This window comes from Equus asinus, chromosome 4 (genome assembly GCF_041296235.1).
Source record: "Equus asinus isolate D_3611 breed Donkey chromosome 4, EquAss-T2T_v2, whole genome shotgun sequence".
In the NCBI taxonomy this organism is placed as follows: Eukaryota; Metazoa; Chordata; class Mammalia; order Perissodactyla; family Equidae; genus Equus; species Equus asinus.
Genome location: NC_091793.1, coordinates 25015269 through 25038889, shown reverse-complemented (window position 1 = coordinate 25038889; position 23621 = coordinate 25015269). Strand labels below are relative to the sequence as shown.

The following is a 23621-nucleotide window of genomic DNA, read 5'->3' as shown; positions in this document are numbered from 1 at the left end:
TATTTAAACAGAAAAATAAATATTTCAGAACAAAGTCATTCAAACCAATAGTCTATTAGGTTAAAAATGACCAAACTCTGTAATAGTCTTAATATCTCCAACCTCCTAAAAGCTCTTTCTCCCATTTCTCCTCACAGCAGTACTTAGAACCTCAAATATACACGAATCATGGCTTCTATCGGCAACAAGAGATCACAAGAGAGACTCTGGGTCAGCTACCTGCTTCCCTGGAAATGGAAGGCCCTTACATACAATGAAGGGTTGGTTGTCTGTTCTCTTCAACGTTGTTAGTGATTTATACACTGCATGGGTGACTATTCTTTTTCTCAACCAAACTTTTCATTACAATTTAAACTAATTTACTCTGTATTTTGTCTTCATGGACAACTAAGTTTGCATCTTCTATATGTTAAATAGGAATACCCTTGAAAACAGCCAGAACTTAGGTTCAGAATAAAACATTAGCAAGATTTGGTAGTGGCTCCTGAATCATAAAATATTTAATTATTCTTTATAAATTTTGCAATGGATGTTCTATTATAGTCCACTTCTTTAAAATGAGTAATTCATACGATATATATATGTAGTAACAGACAAAATTTTCCCCTATACTCTTCCCAGAATAAAACTGCATTTTCTCTGCAACCACAGTTGCATGATGGTGTCTATTTCCTCTATTCATTTCACAGGCGAAACCCCTGAGCAGATTGGGGGTTGAATCATAGACTTCTTCATCATAGCTTCCTCACCAAACGATAAGCACATAACAGCTGATCTTTAGAAAATGCTTAATCAATTGAACTAACCAGGTAGATGAGTATCTGTTTCTGAAGGAGTAAGTCTGTGAAAAAGACAGGATCCTTTCTTCCAATAGCTTTAGGAACTCTGCAGAAAGCTTACCACAATATAATCATTCATAAATATTTACCACAGAAAATGAGTTACTATAGTTCTAATAAATACATATATTAATTGAAAGGCTACATGTGAGGGTCCATGTTACACACTATGGGAGATGGAAAGAAACATGAGAATCGCTGCTCTCCCCAACCCTCACTCAGGCCGGCCCAAGAATCTTTACTAGTTCCCCTTTCTAACTTAACCTCAACCTAACCAATTTTCCAAGCAGCTGCCAGAATGATCTTTCTACAATAAAATCTAAATCAGATAGTTAATTAATTCTCTTCTTAAAATCCTAGACTTCCCAATGCCTACAGTCTCAAGTCCAAACACCTTTGTATGAAAGTCATGCCCCTTGCATACCTCATCTACTCAGCTTCAGTTCTTGCCATCAAATATTTACTGAGCAGCTATCGTGTGTTACACTTTGTTCTAAATGCTGGGAAAACAATAGCGATGACAAAGACACAGTTCCTGCCCTTACGGAGTTTACATTCTAGTAGGAGAGACAAATACTAAACAGGCAAGCACAAAAAGAAACAGGTGGTGTGCCATGGAGAAAAATGAAGCAAGAAAGAGGGGATGGGAGTCCTGGGGTGAGAGGGACGAGGATGGCTTTTGATACAGGGGGGTCAGGGAAGGCAACATTTGAGCTGACACCTGACGAAATTCAGGGAGCGAGCCGTGTGTCTGTCTGGGGGAAGAGCACTCCAGATGAAGGGAACACAAAGGCAAAGGCTCAGAGGTGAAAACATGCCCAGCTTATTCTAGGAATCAGAAGCAAGGAGGCCCATGTGACTGAACTGGAATGACCAAGGAACAGAGTGGCAGGAGAAGTGAGAAAGGGGGCGGCGAGGACAGAGTGGTGTCAGGCAGAAATCTTGTAAAGCTTAAGGCCCCTGCAGGGATTTTGGCTTTTACTCTCTGGGGAGAGTTCTTAGTAGAGAAGAGGTGTGGTCAGATTTGGTTTTAAGTGGACCATTCAGCAAGGCAGAAGCAGGCAGTCCAGCAAGGAGGCTGCCTAACAACCCATCTGAGACATGGCGGCGGCTCAGCCCAGGCGTGGCTCTTTCCTGTATCGAATCCTGGAAGACACCTTGTGCTGTTTCACCCTCCAGTTTCTTGGCACCCACTACTCTTTCGGCTCAGAAAGGCTTGCTCCTTCCTACCCATTTAGCTAACCTGTACACGCTCTGTAATATTTAGTTCAATCATCTACTGCTCTCTGCAGTTTCTGATTCACCCAAACAGGAAAGAAGATCACTCCCTCCTCCACGCCCCGGAACCGAATACCTCACTCTACCGCAGCACTTCTATTCCAGTACGGTTACCTGTTTACATGTGATCGCCTCTCTAGAACAAGCGTTCTTTGAGGGCACGTAACTGTTAAGGTCTAATTAATCTTTGTATCCCCAGTGACTGCCTTAAAGCATTCAGTAAGTATTTGTTAAAGCAAAAAAAGAAATAAGTTCAATCTAGTAGAGCATATCAATAACTACAGACTTTTGTTATTTTCGAAAAGTTATAACCAAAATTAGTAGAGAGACCAAAACCCATCCAGCATGGGGAAACAAAGGTGACATGAGGAAGGGAAGAGAGACATCTGCTAGAAGGATACAACCAACTTTGAAGGGACTAATAAGACTAAGGCTACAGTCGAGGCAGAGGAAGCAGATGAGGGGACAAGTGCCAGGGACAACCCAAAGGCAGACTCGGCAAAGCCTGGCACTGGGCATGGGGAGGAGCAGAAGACCCCCAGATCTCAGTCCTGCAGGAAAACGGGGAGTGAGGCAGGAATGGGAGGAAAAGGAGAAAGGATCAATTCCAGAAGTCCAATTTCTTTAAAAAGATGATCCTGATATAAACTATTATAAACTGATATAAACTACTATTTCATCTTTCAATATTTGAAGTACTTTTTTTCCCCCAAATGCATTCTAAAAGAACTTTGATAGTTACTCCTAGGGTGTTTCTGATAATTCATGTTCCCTTTTTAAATTTAATCTTTATTTTTATCAAATTAATAAATGTACATGAAGCCAATCAAATGGGCACAAAAGAGCTGACGATAATAAGCAACAGCCTCCTCCCCTTCTCATCATCAGCCCTCTTAGGAGACACCTTCTTTTAACAGTTCCTTAAATGGCAGAGGTTCCAAGGCAAAAGACTGCCATTAGGGGTTGCTGACTCCTCCCAGCTCTCCAGGCTTAGCGGACACGCCACTCTGCAGATCTGTGCACACAGTGCGGAGGACCTGGCCTCCCGCTGAGGCCCCTGAGGGGTGAGGTGAGTTAAGCGTACCGCAAACCTTGATGGGGACAGGGAGGAGGACATGAGAGGAAGTCAGTAGATAAAACACCTCGCCACACGCCCTTCGGATGGACTGGCCAGAGGAGCAACGTTTCTATAAGACCTCCACTGAAACCAAGGAGTCAGCCCCACCTCCAAGAGAGTTTTGGCCAGCCTTTCCTGCTCATTTCGCCCCCCTTTCCTCACCCCTGCTTTCCTGAGAGCCCACTCCCCAGTAAAGTGTCAGCAGGTAAGGTTTTGTCTCAGGCTCTGTTTTCTTGGGACGTGGGCTAAGGAAACCATCTGTGTCTTACTTATCTCTTTTATTCTCCACCTTCTTGTCTTAAAGCTCTACATTTGGGGAGATACCTTCAACTCTACTTTATATCCTTTATGGCATGTTTCTTTTGACAATCACATTCTTAATCTCTTACTCTCTTTTGAATTCTCAAATTGTTCCTTTTTCATTACACCAAGTACTGGTTTTATGAATGCCTTACCTTCTTGAACCTGACTGTATTTAAATTTTCCTCTGTTGCCTGGATTATCTGTTTCCCTTTGGGTCATATTTTCTTTCTGTTTCTTCTGGTCTCTTTCATGCTGAAAGTTCTTCTCATATGACTAATGATCCTCATATACCGATGATTCGGGTCTAAGGACTTGGTTAGCTGGTATTGGTTTCCTCTGCTATCGTACAAGTAAATCTACTTTCTGATTAAGTCTCTCCCTGGACTTAAAATTCTGGCTGGGAACTCAGTGGGAGACAAGGAAGAGCATGTCAAGTGGTAGGCTTTGTTTTAGCATCAGCTGCTAAGAAAGTGTAGAATGACCTCCTCCCCAAATATCAGACTAAAAAAGGGGGTGCTAATATTTAATACAAAAAGAATTAAATTTCCCGAAACATTCTGATCGATTTCTTTGGCGTCAAACAATCTGGGGTTTTGGTTTCCCTTTTCTATCGCTGGGAAAAGGGGGCAGTGCAGTAAATGCTGGCTATTTCCATTGGAAAGGTGTTGGACAGGCTATGGCAAGGCCAGGTAGTTCTCCCCTCTATAATAAATTGGAATCCCTGTTGTACATCCCTTCTTCACACCTGCTCTGAGCCAGAGCCTCTGGGGCTCCTGCTGGGCAGAGTGGCTTCCACACCGGCAGCAGCCTCCTTGCACTGGCAGGCTTAAGCCTCTCCATTCATCCATCCATTGGTTCCCAGCTGCTTTAGTTTTTCCAGAAATCTGTTTAACTCTCTTGTTTATTAGTAATATCACTCTTTCTCCTTTTCTGTTTGCTGTTATTGGTTTATTTCTTTTTTTTCTTCTATACTGTCTTCACAGTGGAGTCTTACAAGAGATGGCAGGCAAGCTAAAGTATGTATCTTGGCCCAGAAGTCATGATTTATTTTCTGTAAAAGATTTCAACCATGAGTAAGCTCTAGAATTCCAGGTTAATTTTTAATTTTGAGAAAGGACACGAGTTAATGAACTTCTGTGTTTCTTGAAACTAACCTTCTAACAACACTAAGATTTATTAAAAGCAAATTAGAGAGGCTTAAAGGAAAATGAAGTGTTTACTACAATTCTTGAAAAAGCACTTGTACTTATGCTTTCGTAAATCAGAGCCATTTAGATGACAGGAAGCAAAGCAACTTAGAGAAGAATCAGAATTTAACGTGTACTGTAAGTCACAGTCCAAGGGCCATCTACAGCTACACCCGGTACTATGGGCTAAACATGACTCTGCATCCTGACAAACACAAAAGACTCCCATGGGTCTAATAACTCTCGGAAAACAAAACAAAAATCAAGAATTTCTCAATTTGAATACCTAACTCTTCACTACTCTCCTCCGCGAATGCAACAGTGGCCAAGATCAGAACGTGGTATTTCCCGTTACCCTATTGATCTCTAAGACATGGATCAATAAGGCAAGCCACAGTTTCCTACCCTTCAGTCAGGAAGGGCAATGAAATATAAACTAGTGACTGCAATATTTAATCCTTTATCACAATGAGACAAATAAGCCTGGAGAAGAAATTAGAGTCCTATGTTGGAAGAAGTCATTAAAAAAGACTATCATAAATAAGAGTCATTACTACACAGGAAAACCTGCCTCAGTGTAAGGGAGGATAGATAATCAACTTCAGAAAGGCGGCATGCAGAAAACTGAGAATGGAGATCTAAAATCAGCTCCCAGGAGCACCAAGAAGAAGCCGTCTACACTTTAATGGTTGCTTAGTAATGAAAACACTCCCAGACTTCACTCCACATTTCCTATCTTTCCACATAAAGTCAAATGCTCAAAAAACAAACAGGAACAAAAAAATCTTCACATATGTACAAAAAAAAAAAGAGTATATCTATTTTTTTTCCTACTTACAATCTTCTTCACCCAGAACTTCAATATTATCATTATCACGTCAACTAGACTACACAGCTTCACTCAAGAATAACTTTCCAGTAAAGAATGCCCAAGATGCATGAGTTTAACTTTTTATTCATTCTAAGATTTTCCCTTTTAGGAATGAGGAGCATAAGAACTTGATATTTTAGCCTCTACAGTTGAACACCTTTTACTAAAGGTCTGAACTTGCTAGGAGGATGTTCTGACAGCAGGAAGAACGTCAGACAGAGACTATGGGAAAATGAGTTCTGCTCCAGTTCCGCCATAGCCTTGCCATATGACCTTGGACGACTCACTTCTTCTCTGGATCTGTATCCTAATTTGTGAAATAAAATTCATTCTAGCTCTAAGAACCTATGATTCTGTGATAAAGAGGCCTTATCCAAGGGACAGAATGTAGTAAAAAAGAAGAAACGTTAGGTATATTACCATGTGAAACAGTAGCTTCTTCTGTAACAGACAGAGTCAACCAAGTGCCATTAAGGAGTTTATCTGTTCCCCTGCCCAAAGTGGCTAAAAGCTACTCTAAAGAGCCAATACTTCGATTGCTCTCTTACCTGCACAAATACTCCCACATGAAATACTAAACCATCCAACTGTAAAACCTCTGAGCTGAGATAAAGTTTCAGGAAACTAAAGCTGTGCACAGAATATCAAATCGATCAATTCTGCACCTATCCCAGAGGAACCGAAGATTGCAAGAAAATGAGCTGACATTTCTCAGGGTTCTAGCTAAAGGTGAGTTACAGACATTTTCCTTATGTAAAGAAAAAGTTAAATGAAAATTAAGACCTATATTCTTCATATTATACTATCATCAAAAAAAGGGTAGAAAGATCATAAACTTTGGAATAAGATAACTGTGGGTTGAAACCCAGGCTTTGCCATGTACAGTTGTACAACTCTGAATAAGTCACCTATGCTTCTGACTTAAAAAAAAAAAAGTACTAGCGATAATAACCACCATTATTGTGAAAGAAGAAAAAAAAAGGAGAAGGGTATATATGGTACAGAATTTAAGACCTAACAGCTGAGTTATAACCTTAGAGTTCTTCACATTCTTTCTCACATAAAGAGTCACATCAATACAAATGGGGGGGAGAAGGGGTGGGGGTCACATTCTTCTTACTAAAGGCTTTACATAAAACATAGGCTAAATGAAATTAACCCAAACAAAATACATACATTCCCAGTTTCTCAAAAATGTCTCCTGGTTCATGAAGAGAGAAAACTTTAAAGCACATACTTGGATGAACATTGGTTCACAGTTGCTATGCTAGCAAATAACAGTCAGGCAGCCATTTGAGCTGAAGTTAAGAAAGCTCTCAACAGTGCCACCCACATTCTTTAACAGGTACAACATGTTTAGTTCCATAGCACCCTCTCCCCACTGAAATTTCTAGATAACCTGAAAACCATTTAAATAGCAATGGCTGAAAGTCTAAATATTGCTTACTGAGGCTTTCTAAAGTTCCGTAAGTTTTAGAACAATGATCATCTTTTGCACACTTCAAAGTGCCCGTGTCTTCTACACTGTCTAAGTGAACGAATGGTACTTTGCCTTTTCTCCCGCCCTATTCTGCTAGAATTGCGATGACGGGTAATCCAGAGGAGGAAAGAATCTTTCTCCTTTTCCACAACAGACCACAAATCATGCTGAACTACAAAAACACAGAAACCCTATTTTTCCTGTGATCTTGTCCACGTATTTTTGTTAAAGAACTCTTTTTACCTTTAATTAGATCAGTCCTAGACTTTCTCTGAACTATCCTACCATCGAATCTCATTCAATACTCAAGAATTTGGATCGAGATTCAAATAATGTCTTGCACAACACACACAAACACACACAACACATGCCATACATAGCTTTTTCTCTCACCTTTTCCGTACCTGCCAAACTTCCCAAACTCATTTTTTCCTCATCTGAACTTTTAATGGTACTTTATTAACATCATATTCATGTAATTTACCATATTCTCCCTCACATTTTAATTATTTATGCATCTTATGCATTCTTCTCTAATATTCCTTGAAATTACTGCTCAACTGATGTTTCAGTGATAAATTAGAAATGTATTAAATGAGATACCACTTAATTTTCATTTAAAAATAAGTGGTCTCACTTTTGCTTCCAATTATCATGGAGTAACAAGGACCAGATTTACCTTGCTGCCTCAAACAATTAAAAAAAACAGAATTAAATATATGAAACAACAGTATTCAAGACATTGTACAGTAGGCAAAGAAGGACAGTGGTCCCTGAGACAGGAAAAACCAAGGTGAGCTTTACGTCTGCTCCAGCTTACTACCTGGAGAAAGCTTCCAGGCTGTAGCACAGAGAGGGGGAAGCCAGGCAGAGCCTGGTGGTCTCCATGACTTGAGGAGATAGAGCTAGAAGTCTAGGGAAGTTGGCTAGACACTAGAGTTCACAGGGGAAAGTACCACAGAAGAGAAAGCTGCACAGAGAGAGAACTCCAAAGATCTACAGAGGGTTCCCCTCAAGTACCGGGTTAAGTAATGACCACTGCCTGCACGTGAGAAACCTCCTGAGGCTGAGAAAGAACTACCAGAAAGAGCTGGAAGGAACAGTGCTGGTAGCTTACCAGTGAGAGGAACAGAGCCTCATCCCAAGAAGAGTGGAAAACCTGATAATTTAAGAAGCATCAGTTAGAGTACAAGAGTCTTGCCTCAAAAGCGGGGAAAAATTAACCTGAGAATAAATACAGCTCTGGTCTTATCTAACAAAACTTAAAAACAAGACCTGAAAGGATCAAACTATTTCTAAGAAACTCAGCTGTGCTGTAGACAAAGACAAAGAATATTTACAGAAATAAATAAAATATCTAGCAGCCAAAAAGGTAAAATTCACAATGTCTGCATCCAATCAAAAATTACCAGGCATACAAAGAATCAGGAAAATACAATCCATAATGATGAGAAAACTCAACCAACTGCAACTGATCTGAAACTAAAACAGATGTTAGAATTAGCAGATAAGGACATTAAAACATCTGTATTCCATATGTTCAAGAGAAATTACATGCAAAAGAAAATTAAGCATGTTAAGAGACATGGGAGATATAAAAAACATCCACGTCAAAATTCTAGAGATGAAAACTATAATGCCTGAGATTTAAAAAAAAACCCAAATTGGACTGGATTAATGACAAATTAGACATTGCAAAAGAAAAGATTAATACATTTGATAACACCACAATAGAAACTACGCAAAAGGAAATACACAGAGAGAAAAAGAGACTTAAAAAAACCAGTGAACAGTGAGCCTTAAAAACGATACGAAATGGTTATGGTCTAATACACACCCGTGTTGACAGCTTTTCAAGAGCAGCATGCAGAGAATCTAACTCTTGGTCACCTTGACTGGAAGGAAAAGGAGAGAGGGAGATGGCTGTACTTAATATACCACGTTTGGTATACTGACTATGGGTTGCCAATCCCTAAAATTTCATTGTCACCTTTCCACTTCTCTTTGCACTTCCTCACTTGTTGGGGTCATGCTCTTCTTCCGTTTCTCCTGACTTCCCAGCAGGCTAGAGCTCTCATGCCACTTACCCACATGCCATCTTCTGCATATACGCAGACTTCCACTGGAACATCTACAAGAGATTTGTGTGTTCCCCAAATAGCTGTTTACTCCAAAATCCTTTTTTCTAGCCAAATAAAGCATCCATTTCCAAAACAACATTGTATTTTAAGTATTAACTTATTTAAATAATAAGGACTAGGATATGCGTAATTACCCTAATTTGAATCTCCTGTTTTGCATTTTGAAAGAGAACCCTGTCAATGAATTAACAAGTAAAAATTCATTAATTCGATCAAGAAGTATGTACTGGATACTAAATGGAACCAGATATGGTAATAAACACCGGTGATATAGTCCCCATCCTGAAATTACAGTTTGATGGAAAAAACAGACAAATATACTCACAATTACAGTACTAAGTAATAGGAGCTAAGAGAGCAATACATAGACAAAGCCAATGAAGCACAAAAAGGGACAACCCTATGGGCTGGGGCAAGCTTTCTAAAGTAGGTGAAGTCTAAGCTGAACTTTTAAGGCAAGAAATTAATCAAGTGAGAGAAAAAGGTATTCTGGCCCAAAGTAATAATACATGAAAATATATGTGAAAAAATTGATGAAAAGCAGAAAGGTCTAAAATACGGCATATTTGGGTAATTGCAAATGGTTCAGATTTGCGGATGGGATGGAAGGAGAAAGAAAGTGAAGAAAAGAGAAGAATCTTCATATTTTTGGGGGGGGGATGAGAGAGAAAGTCTCTCATAGAGATCCAAGATGACCTGTTGAAACTGCTAGAAACTGTGTCCCTGTCATCAAGCTATATGGGAAAACTTCCCCCATACTAAAAATGTAGGAAGGACCTGCACGCATCTAAGTCAGAGGATGGCAAACTGTGGCTTTGGTCCAAAGCTGGTTCACCACCTGCTTTTCTACAACCTGAAAGCTAAACATGGTTTTCACATTTTTAAATAGTTGAAAAAATTCAAAAGAAGAATATTTTGTGGCACAAAGAAATTATATCAGATTCACATTTCAGCGTCCATAAATAAAGTTTTACTGGAACATAGCCGCCCTTATTCATTTATGCATCGTCCAACTTCTTTCATGCTACAACACCAGAGTTGAATAGCTGTGACAGAGACAGCATGACCCGCAAAACCAAAAATATTTACCACCTAGCCATTAACAGAGAAAATTTGTGGATCTCCGCTCTAAGTTAAGAGTCTTTCAAAATCTCATCTCCTTCACTTAAGCTTCAGTTTGTCTCCTCAAAACTTCTTACAAGGGATCTCATAATCAATATTAGATAAAAGAATATAGTTACATTATTTGTGGACATGAAGTATTCTTTCATAATTTTGTAAAACAATTACTGATTTCCATCACCATATTTCTGCTTAAATATTCCTTTAAATATGAGATACCAAAGTTTGGTTGCAGAACTTTATCCTGCAATTCTGAATGAATTAAATATCTCATTATGTAATTTTAAGTTACAATTTTAAAAACTGTATTTCCTTTTGTTAACAATAGTCTAGCTATACTCATTTCCAGAGCTATTAATTAAATAAGAAATGTTATCCTAGTATTCTAAAACCGATAGCCCTTTGAAAAAATTCAAGAGGCATGATGAACAAAATAAATATGCCAAAATAAACTAACCTAAGAATATTTGTATGGTATTTGATTTCTAACAAGTATTATTAAATCAGAACATTTTTCAAGGGCTTAATTTTTTTCTGTGTTTTACTTCTATTCTCAATAGAAAATAAGGTCATGTTTTACTGTTGCTACTGATTTAAAACACTCTATAATTCCCATAACTCTACCTAAGAGTTGAGAGTAATGTCCCCTTATTTTTGAAGTTATAAATTGCTGAGAACACTATATGATCCACAAGCTATGAAAACTGAGCAAAGTCAAAGATGTTGTCAAACAACAAAACTTATAACAAAGATGTGATAATAATACTCATAACTGATATTTTACTTAGTAATTAGATACAAATGATAGATCATTCATATAAATTGACACAATTAGTCCAGGACAGTAAAGACTCTGAAAACCATAAGTTTTCATATCTATGAGGAATAATGCAAGGAAGCAGGTAAGATGAGCCTAGAGAAAAGCAGATTAAAGGGAACACTTAGGAGTTGTCTTCAAATATTTGGTTTTTATGAAGAAGAGAGATTAAACCACTCTATGTCATTCCAGAGGACAGAATTGGGAAGAGTGAGAAGGCCATAATGAAAACAGATTTTAGCACACCATAGGGAAAACTTTTCTACTTTTTAATGGCCAACAATAGAACTATCTATCTTATGAAGCTGCAGCATAAAGGCAAAGCATGCAAATTTGGAATTCAGTAGATCTCAAGTTTGAAAGCTATCTCTGTATGTACAGAGCCACCAAGTGCTCAACCTCTCTAATCTCAAAGTCTAATGTATGCGAAAAACACCACCCTCAAAAGGTGACTGACAAGTGATATATGATATGAATGTAGTAATTGTTATATATGTAAATATGATTTGTATGCAAAATTGGTGCAAAGTAGGTATGCAAAAACAAAAAGTTATTTCAGTAACAGTCATTATTAGTGGTGGTTAAAAACAGGGAAGCTGGAGCCAAACTTTCTGTGTTTAAATCCTGGCGTTGCCACCTTGTGCAAGTTACTTAACCTCTCTGTACCCATTTCCTAATTTCTACAATGTGGACATTAATAGTACTTATAAGGCTGCTGAAAGGAACAAATGACATAATCAATAAGATATTGACAATAGTGCCTAATGCATAATATGCACTCTACATTGTTACCTATTATTATTATGTAATATTATAATAATGAATTCATTTTATTCAATAGTGAATGCCCTGTTATTGCAAGTATTCTATCAAAGTCTTCAACAAGTCCGAGACGGAAATTCCAGAAGTGAATCAGAGTCTCAATTAATTAATTCATTTACACAGTCAACAAATATTTACGGAATATGTAATACCTACACGGGGCATTAGAGTACAGTGGCTAAGAGTATGGATTCACAGGGCTGGCCCAGTGGCGCAGTGGTTAACTTTGTCTGCTCTGCTCCAGTGGCCCAGGTTTGGCCAGTTCGGATGCTGGGAATGGACCTATGCACCACTTAGCAAGTCCTGCTGTGGCAGGTGTCCCACATACAAAAGAGAAGAAGATGGCCAGAGATGTTAGCTCAGGACTAATCTTCCTCAAAACAAAACAAAAACAGTATGGATTTGCAAGCCAGTCTGTGGATATGAATTCCCACAACATCTCTTAGTAGCTGTGTAAACTTGGGCAAGTTACCTAACCATTACATGCCTCAGTTTCCTCTTCTGCACTATGGAGATTATCACAGAGCTGTTGAGAGGATTTGATGAGCTAACGTACGTAAAGTGCTTCGAACAGTGCCTTCTAACCATATATAAAGATTAGCTGGTTGGCTCTTACATGACCACGTGCCAGGCACAGTCCTATAGACACTGGGAATACAACAGACTGCTGACAAGGTCCCTGACCTCAGAAAGCTTGTATTCTTTGCAGGCGGGGGGGGGGGGGGGGGCCCACAGATAATAAACAAACTAACATATAACAAGTAATTATAAGGACTAAAATCAGTGATAAGTGAAGAAAAAGCAGATAAGGGCTAAGGAGTGACTGGGGAGTTCAAGTTGAGACAAGAAGGCGAGGAGAGCTCTCCCCTGAGAGGCCACGCGGATACCTGGGGTGAGCATTTTGGGCTGAGAGAAAAACAAAAGGCAAGGCCCTGAGCAGGAGGACGCAAAGTGTGCTAAGGGAATAGCACAGAGGACAGTGTCACTGGAGGAAATCTGGGAAGAGAGGGCAGCAGGAGATAAGGCTGGAGACAACCAGGCTGCAGATCAAGGAGGGCCTTAGAGATTGGAGTAAGGACACCGGGTTTTATTCAGAGTCTGAAGGGAAACAACTGGAAGATTTTAAGCAGAGGAGTAACAAAATCAGACCTGCACTTTCAATGCTTCCCTCTGGCAATGACCTCTAATGAACTATTTGACTCCACGGTCTCCTGAACTTAATCACTCTAATAGTAATAGAGGAGCATGTAAGCATCTGAGAAATGGCCGACTGCAGCGTTTCTAACTGCTTAGAGGAGCCGAGCATGGAGTCCCGTAACAAACTTGCTACATTCAAAACAGCAAAGCATTTACTGCAGGGGAGCAATCCATTTGTGTTTGCTGGGTTTCACATACGAAGTGTTGTGAAGAAATGTTTAAGAAAGAATTGACAGTCATTTCGGAATGTTGAAAAAAAAAAAGAGTGAGGAATTATGACTCCAGAAGGGAATGCTTGGGATACCAACAACGTCGGATTCCAGAGAGGAATGGTACATCAGAAGGAGGCTGGTGGGCATGGGGTGGGAGCACCACTATGACTGGGTCCTAGTGGAGATCTGCCTGAACACAGCTGTCCAAGAAACAATCCAAGGCAAGGACTGACGTGAACACAAGTTAATAATGTGAGGACGAACCAAGAGTCAAAAGAGAGACGAAATGGTTTCCACATGGCAATCTGCAGAAATGACTTTGAAATTTCTCAGGAAGAACAGAAAACTGGAGGAACAAAACCTAGACTTTAAGCCATGCCCCACCACCGAGAAGGATCAGGAGTGTCACTTACTTTTCAACACGGAGATGTCCTCTGTAGCGATACAAATTGGAACAGCAGATTGCCAAACGCTAAGCTTACCTAGTCTCAATTGCAAAACTAAGGAGAAAGACAATGGAAAAATAAATAAAGGGAAGGGGCACAAAATGGTGTGTGTTTTGGTGGTGGTGGTGGGGTGATAGGGAAGAAAAACCATTTAATGAGTCAAAATCGTTTAGATTTAATCACACTTATGGAAATCTGGGTTTCTTTTCAGGAAAGCTAAGTAATTTCTAGAATAGCAATATTTTTCAAGTGCCAGTCTTAGCCTTGGCAAGGAAATGGTTATAAGTGAAGATATGGAGCAGTGCAGAAGAATTCAGAAAGAAAGCAAATCTCTGGAAAAAGTGAGGCTTTTTTTGGTTCATTGTAAAGGAACATAAATTAGTCTCCAACCCACAATCCCCGCCTACCCCCGACTTCCCAGAGGCCTGTGCAGCCCATAGAAAGAGGAAAGTGTGCCAAAACAAACAGTGTGGGCTGCAGCCCTGTGATGAAGGGTGGGATGAGGTTTGGGTGGAACTGGCAGGCAACCGAATGGAATCACTTTAAAGCAATGCCACAAAATGGAGACTAAATAATCACTGAGGACTTTCAAGATTCACAGAAAATGGGATATTCTTAGCTAAATCATGGAACAGAGTCTCTACTTCAACTCATTGCAAAAAAACAAAACAGCAAAGATAGGAAAAAATGAAACAAAGCAAAACATACCTGCTCTCCTATCTGTCTTTAATTAAAGCATAAAATACCCTCCCTCTTCTCTTCTCCCAACCACCCTAGAACCGAACATGGAACTGGCAGCAGCTCAGGTGAAAGACTTCAGCTACAAAGAGGGGAGATAGCAGACAATGGAAGTGGTGATTCATTACAAAAGAATACACTCCAGAGCGCCTGCTGCCACACGGGCTCGCGCCACCACTTAAAGGAACAGCAACCCCCTTCCCAACCTCCCCGATTCTTAACACCTTCCCTCCTCGTGGTCCTGATGGAAAACAGATTTTGAAGAAAATGCCAGCAAAGCACTGAGCTGTCCAAGAAAGGGAGGGCTTTGTGTTCCACAGAAACTGGCAGTCTTACACTATAGCAGAGTACAAAAATTTTCTTTCACATCCATAGTGTAAAATCTTTTCCTATCTCCCTAGTATACTTTCCCTTTCAAAGACAAACAGTATAACTGAGTCTGAGTCTATCTAAATATTTTTTTATTAATTGGAGCTGAAGTCATTTGCAACTGTTTTTCTAATTTTACATATGAAAGTGATTTCTCCTCTTTTCCTTCCTTTTATTCAATGTTGTTATTTTCACAGATGTCAGGAGATACAATAATTTGGTTCACATGTTCAGAAATAAGAAAGCATCTCAGTGAAATACTCCTACAACATATACGTAAACAACAGATAAACCTAAAGTCATTTTAAAAAGTTGCATGAGTATGTCTATCTACTATATCAGAATTTTGTGATTAAACTGCCATTTGCTTTTTTTTTTAAAGCAAAGGGTTGACTAGTTATTGTAAATGACAGAGTAGTTTGCTAATTAAACCAAAAACAGGCCTCATAAGACTAGAGCATACATAATACTAAAGCGCACACGTTGTGTAACTACTGATATGGATCTAATACCGTATGGTGAAAACGTCATCCACTGAAAGCCCTCCACCCTTCTTCCACTAAGTGAGCGACGGAAATTAAGGGCTATAGAGACGTTAAGATGTGAGAAGCAAGGAACCTGGGTGACAAAATGGTGAAAACATACCTAACTACCTTTCTTAATATACTAGGTCAAGACACTGAGTACCCTAATAGACCATTTAACTTTGATACCAAACTGTAAACAGTGCAGACATTTCACATTTGGAGAGCTTCCATGACAGATCATCATCAAATACAGGGATTAGATGTCTGGCTCCAAAAACTAAAAACCAAAAAATCCCCTAAAAAATCAAAACCAAAAAAAACCCATAGGACAAATAAAGATTTGGCCCATCTAGTTACTTCCTTTGATTTTTTTTTCCTAGATTACTAAGAACTATGTATGCTATGTTAACATAGAAAGTGTATACACCAAAACAAATATGCTGGAATACTGAAAATTCACAAATTTGATATTCTATACTTTCCAGCTGTATAAATTCAGGATGGGCAAAAATTAGTTACTTCTTTCCTTCAGCATTCAACGCACCCCGAGAAAGTCATAATGATTTTAACTTATCTATTAAAATTCTTAACCACCAAGAAATCTTGTTTTCCAGCTTCTATCTCTTCTGCTTCATTCCTAAAATTATAGTTTCCTTAAACACCAATATTAAGACCACAATAGTGTTTATACGCATGTGCGTTCTAACTTGTGCTCACATATGCTTAACCAGCTCCTCTAGAAACTACGGGCACATGTTCCAAGAGGGCCAAAAAACCTCTGATTATAAAGTCCTAGTTTAGATAACTCTTTCACTGATTTAAAAATATATATAATGAAAAGTCAAGTGCTTGAAAAGCCTTCAGTAATAGCTGAGAAAGAAGAGAGGCGATACCCTCTAATATTGCAGTTAATGAAAACTGAATGAGGCCACAAAGCTTAAGAGGTATCATCTCCCAAGCAACAAAGAGAATCCAGAAAGAGGTTTTCTCTCTTATGGAAATTTTTTAAAAGTAAAGCAATATTTCAAAAGAGTTAATTAGGTTGACGATGAAGGGATAAGACGTGGAAGAGAAAATGTTTCAAGGGTTTCTCCACTTTCCAAAAGAGGGAGGGGTTTCCTGATCTCCAAACTCAGATCTGGTGAAAAATTACTTTGGAAAGACATATTCTTTGAAACTTCCCTTTCCTCTAGGTCATGTTGGGAGAATCTCCCTAACGCTTTCCCTCCTTCCAAACAGCACTGCAGGGCATTATATAACATTTAACGGAACAGGGTTTCAGCTCCTAAAATGATGCCTCCATCCAGATAAGCTAGCTGACTCTCTCGCCCTCCGGTGGTGACTTGGAGAGGAAAAGAGAAGAGAGAATACAAAAAAAGGGCAACCTCCTTAAAAGGAAAGCACTGTCCAGTGATGAAATTTCCCTACAGAGCATAAAAGCCTGGAGTGAAACTGATCCTAAGTCTGAGACTAAAAGACATGAATGTTGTACAATGCAAATGATTTCTCATTGATAAATCACAGCCTCATCATTCCCTCTCAATCTACATATAAAGAGAAAAGGGTAAAGGAACCTACAGAAGGGTGCCAACAAGAAAAATAGCACTGCCAGGGGAAACCAGGGGAGAGTATTCACCTTTCCATTTGTCAGGAATGACTTGCTAAAATGCAGATTAGATATTGCCTGGCATAAGCAAAGACAGGCAGAGAGGCAGAGGGAGAGAGAGAGAGAGAGGGAGGGGGAGAGAGAGAGACAGAGAGAGAGAGGGAGAGGGAGGGAGAGAGAGAGAGACAGAGATCTCTTCCATTTCCTACTCCCTCTCCTTCAAATGCCTTTTAATGCCCCTGTGATTGCCATTTATACATTCAGATCTGTTCTCCTGTCGGGGAGGGCTCTAGCTGCCTTTGCTGCACCTGGATGCTCCTATGGTTCCTACTGAAAACATCCTTTGCCAGTGACAAAGCCATGAAAATGCAATATATTTTCCTAGCCTTCATTTTTAATAAGCCATTTAAAGCAAAGGCAGGACAACTGCGATTCCATGGCCAATCCTGAGACACCGAAGTGAAGCAGGAATCAGATTTCCCTAGAACACAAATTCTTCTGCAATTCCTAAAAGGAAGTCAATCCCTCGCCCCTCTTTTTGGCAGTCTACAAGAACCTCTTCCTACCTCTGCAGTCTCTCCCTCCCTCTTCTCAGAACCAAGACAAAGAGGGAGACAAACCCCCACAGGGTCTTTCCTGAGCTACAGCTGCACAGTACAGGAAACAGGAATCCGCTACGGAGCAAGGGGGGGGGGGGAGAAAAAAGGGTACGATACATCTCACACACACGCACACACAGACGCGCAACAGACACAGACTAGCACTTTTCAGCTGATAACAATAAATCTGGCCTTTTCTAAGACGACAATAATAATTAAAACTCTGCTTACTATACCCGTCCCCATCTCTTTATTCGGATCCCAGGAAGGAGAAAAGAAACACAGTGAGGAAACACCAGTCTTACCTGAGTTACCATGTTCTTTTTCTCCATAAACCAAACAGAATAGCTGATGAGCCCGTCAAAGCAGTTGTGTCGGGGCCCGCCTCCACCGCTTTCTTTTCCACCCCCCTCCCCCCCCCCCAGGCTAGCTATTTAAGGGAGGGTAATGGATCTCCCTTTATCCCGTTTTCCTTCCTTTTTCTTTCTAGTGTTTCTTCCTTTCTTTTCTCTTCCTTTCTGGCAGTCTCTCCCCCTCCTTCCTTCTCCAGCTCCCTCCCATATCTCAGGCAGATGGCTGAAGGAAGCCCCACCCCTGAATGCCTAAGGTAATTAATCAGAGGAGAGCCCCACCTCTTCCTCCTCCCCCCACCCCCTCCCGGCAGGCTGACATCTCCCAACTCCAGAAACAGGCCTGCTGGAGAATGGCAGTTTGGTGTGTGCTTTGCGCACGCGTGTGTGTGTGTGTGTGTGTGTGTGTGTGTGTGTGTGTGTGTGTGTGTGTGTGTGTGAGAGAGAGAGAGAGAGAGAGAGAGAGAGAGAGAGAGGAAAGGAGGGAAGAAGGGGAGGAGAGGGAGGGGCAGGCGCCATGTGCAGGCATATTTTAAGGAGTGAATATCTGCGATGGTGGCATTAATTACACAGCACTGGAAGCATTCATAGCAGCTCACCACAGTTCATACAGACTTAAAATATTCCATCCATGAATACCTCATAATAAATAAGAAATGAAACAAAAATTCTTTTTAAAAAAGTATTTCCATTCATGTCCAGTTTATAGGTGTAGTGGATTTAAGGAAAGATGAGAAAAGCTGCTGAACGACCACTGCCTGGAAGGTTTTCAAGGAACAGGGAATGTGCAGGAAGCTGCTTGTCCTGAACCGGTCTAATGACTGCACAGGACCAGCAGAGAGGAGGAGGCTAACTTAGGAGCTTATTTTTTCCTACTGTAAAAAAAACCCCTGGGGATTCTGAAAAAGGGGGCTACAAACATGACTGCTTTAAGAAACTTAAAGTGTGTACAAAGGTGGATACAAATTTGCTTGAGGCTTCCAGCTTCATTAAAAGTCCTGGCTAATCGAGAATTCTCCCTTTGTGTTCCCCAGCCTTCTGCATTTCAGCCATTAGTGAAAACATAAACTCTTCCTTATACACACACTGACGTTCGTGTCATCACTAAACAGTCACCATTACTATAGACTGCAATAGATAGAGAGGGTCTGGGAGAATGTTTTCTGAACACAAGAGTTTCTTTAAAGTTCTCTTATTAAAAAGACATAATGAAAAAAAGCATCAAAGATGTGAGTCAGTCTAGAAGTCCTCGTCTAAGTCCTAGTTCTGCACTTTACACGTGATCTTGGAAAAGTCTTTAACGTCTGAATATAAACTTCATAATCTCCCTACTTTATATTATGAAATATTCAAATAAAATAATCTATGTGAATGTCTGATGAGTTTATGATGTTTACTGTTTCTCATAAAAATGAAGATTTTCTAATTTTTTAAAGTATTCTAATAAGATCCTTTTCTAAAGGATTTTATTATATGTTTTAGTTATGCTATATTTATTATGTTATAACCCCTAATAGATTACCCCAAAGGCAAAGAGACTGATTACAATATTAAGCTTCCTGTGTTTAAGATAAACACATAAAGAAATCAAAATTAAAAATCACAAATCACAAATCACATTGAGGATACACACAGTTTTTTGCTGTCTCTCTACAAGGATTGTTTGGCAAAATATATAACCAGGCTTTTTACTGAGTACCTATGATATGTCAGAAACTATTCTGGGCATTTCACAGACATCTGTATACTTTTGGTATAATCCATAATATATAAAGAAATATGTACAAAAGAATGGGATCTTTAAATATTAGGAAAAAGCACTATGAGAAAAGGAATAGATCAATACTAGGCTTGTTTTTGTTGTTTTTTTTGTTGAGGAAGATTAGCCCTGAGCGAACTGCTGCCAATCCTCCTCTTTTTGCTGAGGAAGACTGGCCCTGAGCTAACAACTGTGCCCATCTTTCTCTATTTTATACGTGGGACGCCGACCACAGCATGGCTTACCAAGCGGTGCCATGTCCACATCTGGGATCCGAACCAGTGAACCCTGGGCCGCTGAAGCGGAACATGTGCACTTAACTGCTGTGCCACTGGGCTGGCCCCTCCAGGCTTGTTTTTATTTAAGATTTTTAGAAATGATCTGGAAGATAGAATATATTGCATTCTCTGAACTTGCAACTCAACAGCCAATCAGAAGGAGAGGAAATGCAGTCAAACTTTTTTAAAGACCAAGCGAATAAGCAGAAAAGAGGTAGGTGAGTTTCAACCCAGATGTGGGGGCAACCCAATGTACTTTTGGCAAAATCTAAACCATATTTATGGGATAATTATTTACATTTTTAGGTCTAATATCAGAAATAAACCTAAGAATCACTGTATCCCACTCTCTGAATCCAGTGGTCCATTTTAGTGCTGGGGCAAAACGCCTTGAGCCCCAAGAAATTAGACTCCCTCCACTCTCTGCCACACGCACGTCCCCTTAGCAAAGCCGCAGCTATCCTGAAGCTTGTGCGTACAGCCTCCTTGGGAACAAAGCCCCAAGGTAAGATTTTTTTTTAATAAATAAGGCAAATGAGGGATCCCTACATGCAAGAAGTCTAGGACTAGGACAAAGGCTTCCTTAGGCCTGGTATTCATGCCTCTTTTCTACATTAGGACCAATATTTTATACCGCAGATAATAAGCTTATAAAAGTCATCACCACAAGAAAGAATTAGTATGAGCTAAAAGTAAAAATAAATATTAAAATGATTTTCATAAACTCACTGAAGAACAGGATCACAGTGAGCACTGGACAAATTCAACGGTATTTTGAAGTGGTCCCTGACTTTAAAGGCCGGTATTACAGAGGACACTTTGCTCGCTGGTGCCCAAGAGAGAGAGGAGTAACTGAACAGCCTGGAACTGACCCAGCAAACAACTGGAGGCCCCTGGTGGCTGAACGTGTCCAGCAGTGTACTAAGGAGAAACTCACTTCAGGGCATTTTCGGGGTGAGGCGTGGGGGGTAATGCAGGGGGTGGGGTTCAGGAAGTTGGGGAGGTGAGCAGGCACACACACAAAAAGAATGTCAACTAAGGGAGGAGACCATGTCCACCTTGGAGGATCAATTCCCAGCTTCGAGCACAGTGCCTGGTAGATGCTGGGTATACAGTAAATATTTGTTAAATAAACAAATGAAGGAACTTCTCCTAGTTGTCTCAATTCCTCGCTTCCTCAATGTTTCATGCAGTCCCCAGAACTCCAGCTTCCTTTCCCCCATATCACTCAATGGAAATGTATCTTATTCAAGTCACCAAAGACCTTTGGATGGCCAAATTCCATGGACATTTCCTATCTTCTTTGACTTATCTGTGGCATCTGGCACTCCCCCCTTTTGGAAACTCTCATTCTCAGCTTCAAGCAATACCAGTCTTTCCTGATTTTCCTCTTGCCCTGTTCACTCGCTTCCCCATCTTACTCTTCTTCCTCTGCCTACCCTTCTAAAAGCTGGTATTGCTTGAGGTGTCATCCTTGGAGCTCTTTTTATTGCACGCCACAGGTTCTTAACCCAACATATATAGCTCCTCACACAGACACCCCAATGGAAATTTTTCTTATGTGCATTTCTGTGCAGAGAGGATCCACAGTGTTCATCAGATTCTCAAAGGGTAAAAAGCTAAACACTACCGAACATGCTTGCTCTACATGATGTCATCCATCCCATCACTCCAATTATCACCCATTTACCCGCATTTCTATGTCCGGTCCAGATACCTCTCCTGAACTCCAGATCGAAATATCCAACTGCCAAATAATGGTCAACTCCATTTAGATATCCTACAAATTTCTCTAATTTAAAAGTCCAAAACTAAATTACATTCTCATAACCAAATCATTAATTCATTTAACAAATGTTTAAGTGCCTACTATGTACCAAGCACTGTTCTAGGCACCAGGGGAAAACAGTAATGGACAAAAAAAGATAAAAATCCCATATGAGTAAAGCTACTCATTCTACCATGTTTCTTTTCTTAACCAGTAAAATAGCTACCACTTCTTGAGAACTTACTCTGCAGCAACTTCTTATCAAGCAATTACATATATCATTAGTTCATGTCATCCTCATGATGATATTTTAATCTTCTTTTTAGAGATGAGGCAACTAAGACTAAGTGAAGCTAAGCATCTTGCCCAAAGTCACCCTTGCTAGCAGGCTGGAGAGCTCAGACTCAACCCCAAATCTGACGGAAAGTCTGGAGTCCTTCCAAGACTCCTCCTTCCCACTCAATACCACCCCAAACCAGAAGCAAGTCCTTTTGATTTCTCTGAGATCTGCCCTTTTTTCCATCCCTATCACCATGAATTCAGCTCTGACCTTATTATTTTATATCTCGTCTCCTACTTGTCTCTGCCTCCAGTCTACCACTCTTCCCATCCAAGCTTCTTACTACTGCCAGAGTGATCTTTGTAAATGTAAATCTCATCATGCCACTTCCCTGATTAAAATCCTCACCCACTCCTCACAGCCTAAAAGGGGGGGAAATCCTAGCTCTTAAGTAGACACTTAACACATAATCTGGCTTCAGCATCGCTGTCAGAGTCACTATTCCCCCTTCCCACCCCCACCCTTCTCTGCTCCCAACACAGACGTGAAGTTAGTTCCTCAAGGACACCATGTTCCTGGTTCTTTTCTGTTTTCTGTTCTTACTCCCTTGAATATGGTCTTCTCTCTGGTTAATTCATCCTTCAAGGCTCACTTCAGGGATCTCCTGCTCCAGAAAGCCACTCCTGACCCTACCTGCTCCCACATCTGGGTTAGGTACCCCTTATCCCTGTGCCTTAGCACCTAACCCATGGTTCATAAGTGTTGGGGTTGTGGCTTCTGCACAATTATGACTACACTGTATGTAATCAGAGAGTAGGAATTGTGTGTTTCATACCACATCCCCAGTTCCTAACCCAGTGCCTCAATACATAGCAAATGAATGTTTGTTTAAATCAAACAATAATGCCTTGATTTCTACCTCTAGCCATTTATTTACCCATACATGGCTATCTAAGAATGAAGAGTATCTAAATGGTTACCAAAATAACCACCAAATGCCACAATATAAAAGCATTCTTTTTTTTCCCAAAAGAATACTTGGAAATATCTTCAAATTTATAAATTTACTTCAGTATCTTAGAAATCGGAAACTGAAAGGAAGACGTACAAAAAGAAAGAGTGGGAGAAGGGCCTTATTTTCAACTTTATTAGAATAGTTCAGATTCTAGACAAAATAATACTCACTGATTTAAAAAAAGAACAACTCACCAATTTGCTCTTGCTCTTCACAATTTTACATAGATGGGATTCAACTTCCCTACCTTCCACCCACCAGCAACGCTAGAAAAGCAGATCCGAGAGTCCCTGACTAGGAGGCAGGTTTTGCTCATCCTTTCCCAGGCTGCCTCTGACACCAAGTGAAAAGCAACATTAAAGGGACGGCACTTTCTGCAATAATAAGAACTTGTTAGTATAAAAGCTCTTCACAGTACGCCCCCACACAATAACCCTACCTGAGTGTAAATAACAATTTACACCTAATAGATATTAAATACCTTCCCAGGAGCATCTCTA

The 23621-nt window shown here is 40.1% G+C and overlaps 1 protein-coding gene across 50 annotated transcripts in view; it reads right to left on the bottom strand.

Annotated features, from left to right (window-relative positions):
* Positions 1 to 23621, bottom strand: part of RBFOX2 (RNA binding fox-1 homolog 2) — a 264721-nt gene that overhangs the window by 74471 nt on the left and 166629 nt on the right. For 4 of the 50 annotated variants that reach the window (XM_014832591.3, XM_070506964.1, XM_070506976.1 and 1 more), the window contains exon 1: positions 17977 to 18241. The exons of 40 other annotated variants lie outside the window; for them this stretch is intronic. In XM_014832591.3, the coding sequence (XP_014688077.1) occupies positions 17977 to 18003 (27 nt within the window). In that variant the 5' untranslated portion in view covers positions 18004 to 18241. Of the gene's footprint in view, positions 1 to 17976; positions 18392 to 23621 lie in introns of those variants that run through there. 6 more of the 50 variants (XM_070506967.1, XM_070506979.1, XM_014832598.3 and 3 more) reach the window with 5 other exon arrangements.